At 38.0% G+C, this 12,824-nt stretch overlaps 1 protein-coding gene across 1 annotated transcript; it reads left to right on the top strand.

Annotated features, from left to right (window-relative positions):
- The first annotated feature begins 633 nt into the window (after positions 1-633).
- Positions 634-11,859, top strand: LOC127186411 (zinc finger protein 431-like). Its single transcript, XM_051142796.1, has 8 exons — positions 634-768; positions 8,636-8,758; positions 8,961-9,022; positions 9,793-9,945; positions 10,347-10,657; positions 10,727-11,056; positions 11,147-11,308; positions 11,693-11,859. Exons 1-8 carry the CDS (start codon positions 634-636, stop codon positions 11,857-11,859), a joined length of 1,443 nt encoding a protein of 480 aa, XP_050998753.1.
- The last annotated feature ends 965 nt before the right edge of the window (positions 11,860-12,824 follow it).

Genomic DNA, 12,824 nt, shown 5'->3' with positions numbered 1-12,824 from the left:
ATTTCAGTTTATGATGTCCCATTTACTAATTGTTGTTCTTTTTTCTTTGTTATTCATCTCATAGCTTTTTAAAGCAAACTTGATATAACCACCACACAGTGGCAAGAGATTGTGTAGCTGTTTCCAGCTACTGAAAATACTGAATTCTATCCTAATGTACAGATCATTTGATATAAAACCCACAACAATTAAAGCAAGTCACACTGCAGTCTGTATTGAATTCCCTTAAAACACTCTTGCTTTCAATGGAGCATAATCATCTTGTCACTTGGAATTCATCTCTGTTGCTTAGTAACTGTTTTCGTGTCTAGCCGGGGTGTAGAAATTGCTGTGTGCCATGGGGTTTTCTGTCAGCCTACTTTCCAAAACAACAACTCTGTCCCAATAAGCAGAAAACTCTTATTTCATCTGAAATTTCCTGGGTAACCTCATCTGATTTGAAGCTTTTACCCTGCATTCTATGTTTCCATAAAGCCAACAGGCTGTCTTGAAGGCACACTACAGACTGGATGCAGAACTCAAAGCTTAGCTCAGAGGCCAGCTTCTTACTTGACTTTAGTTTTCTTTGTAGATTCACAATTTTTACAAATTTGTCTAAACACACCAAAACAGTATCTCTCTCGGCTGTGTTACATGAATGGAATCCAGCTGTTGGCTGCCTGCACCGATTTCTGTGAACCAGGTAGATGCAGAATTCAAGTTGATTGTATCAAACTAAACTACCTGGTTTTAATTCGTGCCTTTGCTAATGGCTATGCAAACCATGGGGTACTCAATAATACACTCGTCATTAGCAGAAGGAAAAACCTTTCACCTCTACTCTCACAATCTTACTGCTTTGTTTGAACAAGCCAGAAAACTAGGATTTGCTGCCCATATGCAAACTCGTAGGTTTCCTGACCACATCCTGCCAAGAAAGTTTGTGTTAACCCCCACAGATCCAAAGGCTGCCACAGACGCGCATGGTTAGAAACCCTTACACGGGACATAGGTACATCAGCGAAGCCTTGCAGTCTGGGATTGTTCTGCTTCAGTGGTGTGAACCAATGCAGAAATTCATGTTGATAAAGCCTTTTGATTTTCCTCTACTGAGTCAACTGAATGTTTTTGAGATGTTGATGATAACTGTTGATCTTAATGCCCGAGCTATTGGTGTTGTGTAGAGGAAGTTGTTTCCTGTGCCAATGAGTTCAATGCTCTTACCCACCTTTTCTTTTAACCAATTTAGTATGTTTGGTTTTATGTTGAGGTCTTTAATCCACTTGGACTTTTGTGTAGGGAGATAAATAAGTGTTTAAATGCATTTTTCTACAAGTAGACATTTATTAGACCAGCAATATTTGTTGAAGATGCTATATTTTTTCCGTTGTATAGTTTGGGCTTCTTGGTCAAAAACCAAGTGTCCATAGATATGTGGGTGTATTTCTGGGACTTCAATTCAATTCCATTAATCCTCCTTCTTATTACTTGAAGTTTTTTTTTTCATACAGGTCTTTTCTAGTTCCACGTATTTGCCTACACAAAACATGTTACTTTTAATAGCTGAGTAATATTCCATTCTGTAAATATGCCACATTTTCCCATTCTGCGGTTGAGGGACATCTAATTTTTTTCCAGTGTCTGGGGATTAGAAATAAAGCTGCTATGACCATAGTTGGGCACATGGTCTTGTTGTTTGGTTTTGAGTATATACCCAGGAGTAGTACGGCTGAGTCTTGAAATCTAACTATTCCCAATTTTCTGAGAAGCCACCAAACAGATTTTAAAAGTGGTTGTACAGGTTTGTACTCCAACTGGTATGTGAAAGTGTTCCCCTTTTTTGGAAATATCTTTGCTGTGTAAACCTGTCTCCGTGTCTAGACTTACAGTCTCTCCTATCTCTACTTAAATTGTTCCAAGTGTAACCCGGGGCCTGAAGCCACCTATATAGAATGCAAAATCTCTAATAGATGGCTCCTCATTGAACATTAACCAGAGCTGGATTCATGCTAATCTTCAGGAAGTTTTTCCTCATTAATTCTTAAGTTCATAGAGATCTTTCTTCCCAGAAGGCAGTGTTAAACAGATTTATCTCCAGCCGTATAGAAAAAATATTTCTGAGGCTATCTCTTTTATGGTGCTTCTGATGGTGTTGATCCTAGTCTGTAGCTGGTGCAGAGCTATTACCTTGCTGTCCACTTGATTGAATTTAAAATTTGTAGAGTGTTTTATCATCACAGAGTTTTAGAATTACCTATTTGAGGTACTCAATCCACTTTCTATTGCAGTAACAGGAAAAGAATTTGTGTATGGAGCATGGCCTTTGCTTTGAAAACAGAATAGCAGAAATAGTCTATTGTAAAGACTACAGGGGGAAACAGGGTAGGCAATAGCTAGATCAAAGACTGTAGTGTAAGGTTTTCAGCTGGAGGGGTCACCTTATGAAGAAGGACATGACTTCAACAAGGCAAGTGAGTTTGTAATTTCCCAGCATGTATTCTTTCATGCCATGTGAATGAAGACACTGCGGATTGTGGAGTCTACAGCTTGGGAAGTTAGCTTGAGCCAACGAATACTGACTTTCCAATTAGGGACCGCTCCTATCCACATATGTGCAATCCTACTTGACACAGTTAGGTCAACTCAGAGGTTTGAGACACAGCCCACTCACTGGCTGTGCCTGTGTGTCACAGGTTCCACATATCAACAGCTCACATTGTGCGTAGGGCCAAGGCCATTTGGTAACCTCTTAATGGAATTCCCAGTACTAAGGAAAGGCCTTCTCTTTTCCTACCCAATATAGCTAAGTACTTTTAAATTATCTTTATGTTTTTAAAAAGTCAACTATTGGTATCATATTTACAATTTTATTTTCTTAGAAACATCACTGCTTTAATCTGTTTCTACTTTCAGTGTTTCTTGGCCGTTAATTTTATTTTTCTCAAGTAGTATTGATTTGTGTGTTTGTGTGTGTGTGTGTGTGTGTGTGTGTGCTTATATCAATGTCTCCTATAGCTCATATTTCCTTCACACTGTGAAATTGGAAATTTCTTTGAACACCTAATCCTGCTTCTGCTGCCCAGCGTCAGGAAGACATTATTCTCTGTCCATTTCTTTGGTCCACAGACCAGGCAATCAGGAATCTGAATAAAAACTAAACTTGTTTCTAAAAACCAAATTATTGTATTTACATTACCTCACCATAAAAGAAGAGCTGAACAAACTGATCTGGCCATGCCTAACAGGACTGTTATTTTTCTGGCTGAAGATGGACAGCCTGAGAGAAAAGGTGGGAGCAATCCTTTGCGTGCTGTTTTACAGATTGCTAGTCCCTGGAGCACATGGGGCCATGACACAGGTTTCAACTTTAAATTATTTTTTTGAAATTTATATTGCATCATTTTCAAATTCTTTTTCTTCCCTCCAACGTACTCCTCTTTGCATTAAATTTCATTACCTCTTTGCTTTTATTATTGTTACTGTTAGAATTTGACCCAAGATTTGCTGCAGGACTTTGCAGCGGGGAAGCCATGAAATGGCTCCTCTAGATACTGTGTATGAAATGGCACGTCCATACAAGGGACCCTGTGTCCTCAGAGATGAACAGGAAGTGCTTTTAGAGACTGAAAGAACTTCTACTAAAATAAAAAAATTCAGACTAGAGTCTTTTCTGACCATAGAATAAAGGGCTGTGCTAGGAAGGCTGTGCTGTCCTAGTCATTTGATCCCTGCTCATCCAGTAGGGGATGTGCTACTGTCCTGTGGCCCAGTGGGTGGCTCTAGTTTAGGAGAGATTCTGGGAAGGCCTAACAACCATATGCACTAGCAAAAGGAAGCTGTGAGGGAGACCAGCAGCCATACCATGGTGAATGTGAGAGCTACTGTACTCAGGTCAGGGGTAGCAGGTAGTTGAGCTGGCAGAGTTCCAGGTACTGGAATGGAATGTGAAACAGACTGTTGTTCCCTCTGTGTGGTGACCTGGACAGTGTCTCTTGGCCTCTTAGCTTCTCTGTGCACTAAACCATCTGGACCTGGGTATTTTGTTTTGCTTTGTTTTGTTGTTTTTTGTTTGTTTGTTTTTTCATTTTTGCTCAGTGGTGTGTTTGGAGAAATTTAATTACTGCTTCTTAGATGCTATAGCTCTATTTAAATTGTTTTGGGGGTAAATGATATCTTTTGACAATACCATTCATTTCTTTTAGATCATTGGCAATTTTCTTTGTATTATAATTCATTTATATGATAAATTGACCATACCCAATATTTTAGTAATGATGATAATAATAAAATATCCCCAAGGATCAGCTATTTACTTCTTTATTTTCTCAGGTTTGTTATTGTTGTTAATTTATAAAAGACACTTAGATTATTGCATAAAAAATATAATGGGGATTGTGCAAGTTGCTCAGAACTCATTATTTTTCAGGGTACCTGAATTCTAATTTCCACACTACAATCAAGAATCTTATAATTACCTGCAACTCTAGATGGAAGTGAACTGGCACCATCTTCTCTTGTGTGTCCTGTGTATATAAATAGAATACATATATCCATATGTATATCCATAAGTGTACATACTTATATACAACCATACACATGAAAGTGTGGATACACATGTTTTGGTTGTGCTTATGACTTATAGAGCAATTAGAGCAAAACAAGTTGCTTTAGTTGTGCAATACAAATCATTCGCTGTTTCTTTAAAAACCTGATGTGTTTCCTTTATCATAAGAAAAATAGATACTTTTTATAGTCAAAATACTTTCTACACCCCATTCCCTGTGCACCCAATTCCTGGTCCAGCACACTGATCCCTGCTGGCCCTTGGCAGCCACCTGGGGAAGATAGGTGAGATCTCTATGTGCCAGCACCCTTCTTTAACCAGGCTGCAAGCAAAACACAGCAGCTGTGAGCTACACCACTCCCCCTGCAAGTTCCCTCTGCTGGGCCACACACCTACGTGCATTCCTAGAACCCAGAGCCCCACAGGGACCACCAGCCATACCAGAGACAACCAGATTCTACAAGATGTCACTGTCAAGAGAGTGCTTTGATTTTCATAAGAGATTTTGAACATTTGAAAAGCATTGGGCTGGTATAGACCATGAGGTTCTTTGAAGTTAAACACATTTTCACCTTGAAATGACCAGAAGCCTATAGTGACTTTGGTCATACTAGTAGATTGAGTGAAAAACTTCCCAGAATCATGTATATGAACACTTGTCGCTCATTAGTGGCCTGCTTTGGGGTGCTAATTGAGTCTTGAGTAGGCAAAGATTTCTGGATAAAGTTAAGCATTGGGGAAAGAAGTTGAGTGTTTATACTCTCACCTTATGTCCAGTTAGTTCATGGTGCCTATTTTTGTGTGATTTTAAATGACAAGCCTGCATCTATTTTGTGCTGCCATGTCTTCACCTCCAGTATAGACTATTGCTAAATAACATAAGGTAGATTAGAACCATTTGCTTTTTACTGTAAAACCATTTGCCAGCCTTATTTTTTTTTTTTTACTTTTTATTTTTGTTTTGTTTTATTTCTGAAGACAAGTTTTCTCTGTGTAATTTGGCTGTCTTGCAATTAACTCTGGAGACTCAGTTGTCCTTGACCTGTCTTGATTTTGCCTCCCAAGTTTTGGGATTAAAGCTGTGAGACCACATGCCTGGCTTTTTATTTTTATATTTTTGGAAGATGTACCTTGAATGCAGGTTTTTGTAGGTGACAAGCATTTGCTGTTGTCTTGAGTTTCACCTGCTTCTTGAGCTTTCACCAGAAGATATCATTCTATTTCCGAGGTTGATATCTATTCATGGTATTAATACTGCCTGAGCCTCCTACGTCATTGGATTGAAGATGCATGACATTCTTTTTACCTTTCATATGTTTTAATTTATTAAAAATGATTATAATTTCCTTGTTTTAAAAAGCTGAGTACTATTCCATTGTGAAAATGTACCACATCTTTTTTTTTAACTCTGTTCTTCAGTTGAGGGACCTCTAGATTGTTTCCAAAATCTGTCCCTCAACAGAAGTGATAAATAAATTGTGGCACATTTACACACTGGAATACTACTCAGCTATTAAAAACAAAAAGAATGTGAAAATTTCTGGCAAATGGATGGAACTAGAAATAATCATCCTCAGTAAGGTAATCCAGACCCATAAAGATGCCATGGTATATACTCAATTATAAGCGGACATTAGCCACGTGATATAGGATAACCACACTATAATATGTAGACATAAATAAACTAAAGAACAAGGAGGACCCTGGAGAGGATGCTCAATTCTTATTCAGGAGGGCAAGTAAAATATACACCAGAAAGCATGGAAGAAAAGGAAAAGGATAGGAGCCTACCATAGAGGTCCTCTGAAAGACTCCACCAAGTGGAAGATCCAAGCAGATGCTGAGACTCAGATCCAGGCTGGAGCACAGGGTGGGTATTTTATGGAAGAGTAGGGACATAAAACGACCTGGAGGGCACAGGAGCTCCACAAGGAGACTAATGGTGCCAACAAATCCAGGTGGAGGAGGTGGTGCTTCAGAGACTGAGGCACCAACCAAGGACCATGTATAGTTGAGGAGCTAGACCCTCTGCTCAGTTCCCTTGTGGGTCCCATAATATGGGGAGCAGGGCTACTTCTGACATGGACTCTGGTGCTGCCTTTTTGATCAGTTCCCCCTGGTGGGGTTTTCTTGCCAGGGCACAGAGGAAGAGGATACAGGCAGTCCAGATGAGACTTGATAGGCTGAGGTCAGATGAAGGGGAGGAGGTCTTTCTCTTTCTGAGGACATGGGAAGAGTGGGAGGAAACAAGGTAGCAGGCGGGTGAGGTTTGGACAGGGAAGTGAAAAGGGATGAGGCTACAAGTATTAAGTGGACAAAATAAAAATAAAAATAATAATTAAAATGTAATAATCATATAAATCAATACAGCAGGTACCCCCTAACCCACTATTGCATAGATAAATAACACAGAAACCTTAAAAAATTAAATATGTCTTTTGAATATAAGCATGGATGCTCTGTGTCTGGTGCTTGGAATAGTCAGAAGCCAGTCTCAGAAGCTCTGAACACAGACTAATTGATAGTTGTGTGCCCCCGTATAAGTACTGTCAATTGAATTCATCTCTTCTAAAATACTAGGAAATATTCTTAATATCAGCCTATGTCTTCTGTTATTTCCTCTCCTTTTATATTTAATGATATATTAAATGATATATATGTATGTATATATGATGATACACACACACATACACACACACACATACACACACACACACACACATACACATACACACACACATACACACACAATACACACACACAGATACACAACACAGACCACCATAACACACACATCACCACACACATACACATACACACATACACACCACATACACACCATACACACACACACACACATACACACATACACACTACACACACACATACACACACACATACACACACACATACACACACATACACACATACACACACACATACACACACACATACACACACACATACACACACATACACACACACACATACACACACACATACACACACACATACACACACACCTACACACACACATACACACACACACATACACACACACATACACACACATACACACACACATACACACACACCTACACACACACACACACATACACACACACACATACACACACACATACACACACACACACACACACACATACACACACACATACACACACACATACACACACACACATACACACACATACACACACATACACACACATACACACACACATACACACACACATACACACATATACACACATACACACACATACACACACACACACATACACACACATACACACACACATATTGCTTACATTTTCATCTGTTCATCACAAGCTGTTTGTATATGCATCCCCCTTTGTAAGATCTTAATTAGTCTCACATGTTAAACTGTGACAATTCACATTTCTGCAAGACATATGAAGAACTGGAGGAAACACGGTTTTTTTGTTGTTGTTGTTGTTGTTTTGTTTTGTTTTTAAAGAACTGCAGTGAGACCCTCAGAGTTTTTTTCTTATTTTTGTTTATTTTGTTGTTGGTTGTTTGGGTGTTTTTAGGGATGGTGAGTGAGGACAAGGCTTTAAGATATACCTCAGGTTGTCCTTGAATGCATTCCACAGATCTGGCTGGCCTCCAACTCAATGGAGTTCATATGCCTCTGACTCGAGAGTGCTGAGGTTAAGTGCATGCACCAATATATCCTGCATGCCTATGTTTTTTTGTTTCCTTTGTGTTGATTTTTTTACTTAGTAAACTGTTCATACAAATTGTCCGAAGAGTACTTACTATGGTAGGCTTGGTTTTGTTTTGTTTGTTTTTCTTTTTTCTATCTGCTGTATCTATTAATAGGCATTTCTATCCCAAGGCTATATCCTATACAAATACTTAGAAATGATGTGTACAACCCTCCTCTTCAGCTTTGTCCTAAAGTTACTTCGTGATTACATTAGCCTTGGGTGTCATGAATAAGTTTGGAAAGCATGAGAATTATATACATTTCTTGTCAAAGAAGTGCACGTTCACAATGTTGTCTGTTTTAAGCTCTCTGTTGTCCACATCTATGGGATATTTTAGGATGTGGTGACCTATGAAGATGTTCACATAAACTTCACTCTGGAGGAATGGGCTTTGTTGACTCCTTCCCAGAAGAGTCTCTACAAAGAAGTGATGCAGGAGACCTACAGAAACCTTACTGCTGTAGGTAAGACTGAATTTTCTTCACTTTTTTAAAATATGGGAGAAAGTTTTTCTTTGTTATTGATGCTCTTCTGTAATTTTTGATTGTGAAAGAAACAGAATGTGGTAGAGATATAAGGCCATAATTCTAAGGTTCACTGAGGATAGTAACTTAAATTTGAGTAATTATCTATAATATTTATTTCTTGGCAATATATTTTAGGTTATAAATGGGAAGACACACAATATCGAAGAACATTTTCAAAATTTTCAAATACATGGAAGGTGAGTTTCATGTGCCAGCTGATACAGATGTGCCTTTGAAGACATTTGAATGTATCCTGGAAGTTTCAGGAAATGAAACAGTGTACGCTGATGATTAGTAAATTACACAGTACAATGTACCTCAATGCCAATAGCTTATCCGTGTTTACAAGGTGTTTCCTTAAGAAACAGACAGGAAGCAATACTTTAACAGCTATCACCATTTAATCTTCACCACTTGAAACTTACTCTGTAGAACTGCCCAATTCCTTTAGTTTATGCTACCCTAGTACTGCAATAGATATACAAATAGATTAGATAATAAATATATGTACAAAACTTTCTAATAGGCAAGTAGTTTGTAGTAACTCCCATGTTACTCATATACTTGGAATGACTTACTAAGTTTAGTGAAACAATTTATGAGCATCAAGAATATTATGGTGGAGAAACCTTAATCTTTCTATTATATATCTACCATGAGCAAAACAACAAACTGTATTACTGCAGTGTGGATAGCATTTACTTGGTATTCTTTATTTCATACATATATTATAGTTCACATTTGCTACAAGTCATGAGAGCATAAGGGATACGGGAAGAAGCACAGGACCGTTCTTTCTCCCAGAATGATTAGAAGGTATGAGGGAATCTCCTTTTGAGAGTCTTTGTGAATGTTATATAAAATCTGTACAATTAACTGAGTTTCCAACGTCATTGGATATATAGTCCTACAACTAGAAAGAATATGGATATTCTTTTATTTGTCCTGGTTCACTTTGTAAATATAGTCTGAGTCAGGGCATTACAGGAGAATGCGATGAATGCAATCACTGTGCTAAAGCCCTGAGTTCTAACAGTTCTCATCAGAGATGTGGAAAAACCCACCTAGACAATGGATGCTACAAAGATGAGCTGTGTACTAAAGGTTCTGTTATTCATAGGTATTTCAAACACAGAAAATAACCCAAAATGAGCAGATAGGGTCACAAAATTATAAGATTTGATTCCTTTCTACAATTAGACCAAGTTGTAAAATTAAATCATGCAGTTAAAAAAACTCATCTGTATCATCAATGGTAAAATTTCTACACTTGCCATCTTAAAAAGGGATGCTATAAATGTGAACTTTGTCCTAACGGCTCTATTCATAGGTATTTTCAAAAACAGAAAATAACCCAAAATGAGGAGGTACCTTGTGAATAAAACAATGAGAGATAAAACTTTCAGATCTTATTCCTTTCTACAATTAGACCAAATTGTAAAATTAAATCATGCAGATAAAAAAAACTCATCCATATCATCAATGTGATAAAATTCATACACTTGTAATTTATCTTTACAGGCATGAAATAAGTCATATTGGAAATACACGATGTGAATGTACTCAGTGTGATAAAGACTTTGTACATAACACTGGTCTTCAAAATTATGAAAGAATTCCTACTGGAGAAAACCCCTATGAATGTAATCGATGTGGTAAATCCTTTGTATGGCACAGTACTCTTAGAAATCATGAAAGACAGCATACTGGAGAAAAACCCTATGAATATATTCATTGTAGTACAGACCTCAGTCATCTTCAAAGGCAAGAAAGAATCATAAGACAGAGAACGCTAGAATGCAATCAATGTGGTAAAGCCTTTCCATGTCACAGTAAGCTTCAAAGGCATGAAAGAATTCATACTGGAGAGAAACCCTATGAATGTAGTCAATGTGGTAAAGCCTTTGCATACCACAATACTCTTAAAAATCATGAACGAGTACATACTGGAGAGAAACCCTATGAATGTAGTGAATGTGGAAAATTCTTTGCAAATCTCTGTAATCTTATAACTCATGAAAAAGTTCATATTGGAGGGACATCCTATGGATGTATTCAATGTGGTAAAGCCTTTGCATGTCTCAGTCGTCTTCAAAGGCATGAAAAAATTCATATGGCAGACAAACTCTATGAATGTAGTCAATGTGGTAAAGTCTTTTCACTTCTCAGTAAACTTCGAAGGCATGTAAGAATTCATACTGGAAAGAAACCCTATGAATGCAGTCAATGTGGTAAAGTCTTTGCATATCTCTATAGTCTTCAACGTCATAAAAGAATTCATACTGGAGAGAAATCCTAAGAATGTAATCAATGTGGTCAAGCCTTTGCACATTACTGTAGTCTTCAATATCATCAAAAGAAACATACTGGAGAGAAGCCCTATGAATGTAGCCAATATAGTATAGCCTTTGTATGTCACAGTAGTCTTAAAAGTCATGAAAGATTTCATACCGGAGAGAAACTCTATGGATGTAGTCAATGTGGTAAAGTCTTTGCCTATCAGACTAGTCTTCTATATCCTGAAAGAATTCATAGTGGAGAGAAACCCTATGAATGTTTTCAATGTGATAAAATCTTTTCATATATCAGCCGTCTTCAAATTCATGAAAGAATTCATACTGGAGAGAAACCCTATGAATGCAGTCAATGTGGTAAAGCCTTCGCACATCACAGACAACTTCGTAGGCATAAAATAAGGAGAGAAACCCAATGAAATAAATGAATGTGCTAAAGCTTTTTCTCATCACAGTATCCTTCAAATGCATGAAAGAATGCATGGTAAAGAGAAGCCATATGAAAGTGGCTAATGGGACAAACCTTTTGCTCATCACAATAGTCTTGAAAGTCATGAAAACTTCATACTGAAGAGAAACCCTATGAATACCAATATGGTACAGCCATTATATTTCATACTGCTATTGAAGGGCATGAAGTATTTCATAAATGTAATCAACATGGTAAAGCCTTTGCAGGTCACATTCTTCAAAATCATGAAAGAATTCATATTGGAGAGAAACACTATAAATGTAATTGATGTGGAAGGCGTTTTCACAGGAGGGTCATCTCTAAGAACATGAAAACATTTATGCTCAAGGGAATGTTTATGAATGTAGTGAATGTAGCAAAATATTTGCACTGCACAGTCATCTCCAACCTCATACCAAGAAACTTAAGAATGTTACCCAACCTCTTTTGGGTAATAATGTACATCCTACCATTTATAATTAGCACCTCATGTGTTTGTTCCTCCATATGATTCTTCTGCTGGATTAGGGAGCAGGAGAGTAATGCCTGTGAACAGTCTTTATGAATGGTTTGAGGACAGACCCCCTGTTTTATATTTACAAAAGCCATAGCCTTCTAGCTAAGGCTCAGAATGTCTGTGCCTATTTTAGGTTGTCCAATTCAGCATATATGTGTTACCTGTCATGGGTAGGTGAATTTCATTATTCATGCCCTGTCATGGGTTTGTCTTGTCCCAGATGGAGATTACCTGTCTTTGACTACCAGCCTCTGCAGAGGGATTATGGCAGAAAACACCGTGAAGAGTAAATGGCTGCAGATATTCAAACTCGGGGCTTAAATTAATAAATTAGAAAAATTCAAATAATCAACAAACTAAGTGGTTGTTTCAGAAATCAACAAGATAGACAAACCCTTATCCAAACTAACTAAAAGGCAGAGGGAGAATATTCAAATAAACAAAATCAGCAACGAAAAGGGAGACATAATGACAGCCATCGAGGAAATCCAAGGAATCCGTAGGTCTTACTCAAAGAGCTCTGGTGGCCCTTGATATGATCACTGCCCCTGAAGAGGAGACATCCTGTAGGAACACAGAGGAAGTGGGCACAGGCTATCCTGGTGAATCAGGTAGGCTGTGGTCAGACAGTGAGGGAAGTGGACCTGACCAGTCTGAGGTCTTGGGAAATGGAATAGAACAGTAGAGGGAGGGAGATTAGGAACAGGAAAATAAGAGTGGGGGAATTATAAACCAAT

This window comes from Acomys russatus, unplaced genomic scaffold (assembly GCF_903995435.1).
Source record: "Acomys russatus unplaced genomic scaffold, mAcoRus1.1, whole genome shotgun sequence".
Taxonomy (NCBI): domain Eukaryota; kingdom Metazoa; phylum Chordata; class Mammalia; order Rodentia; family Muridae; genus Acomys; species Acomys russatus.
The sequence above is the reverse complement of the archived record's forward strand: the minus strand, read 5'-3'. Positions and strand labels throughout refer to the sequence as shown.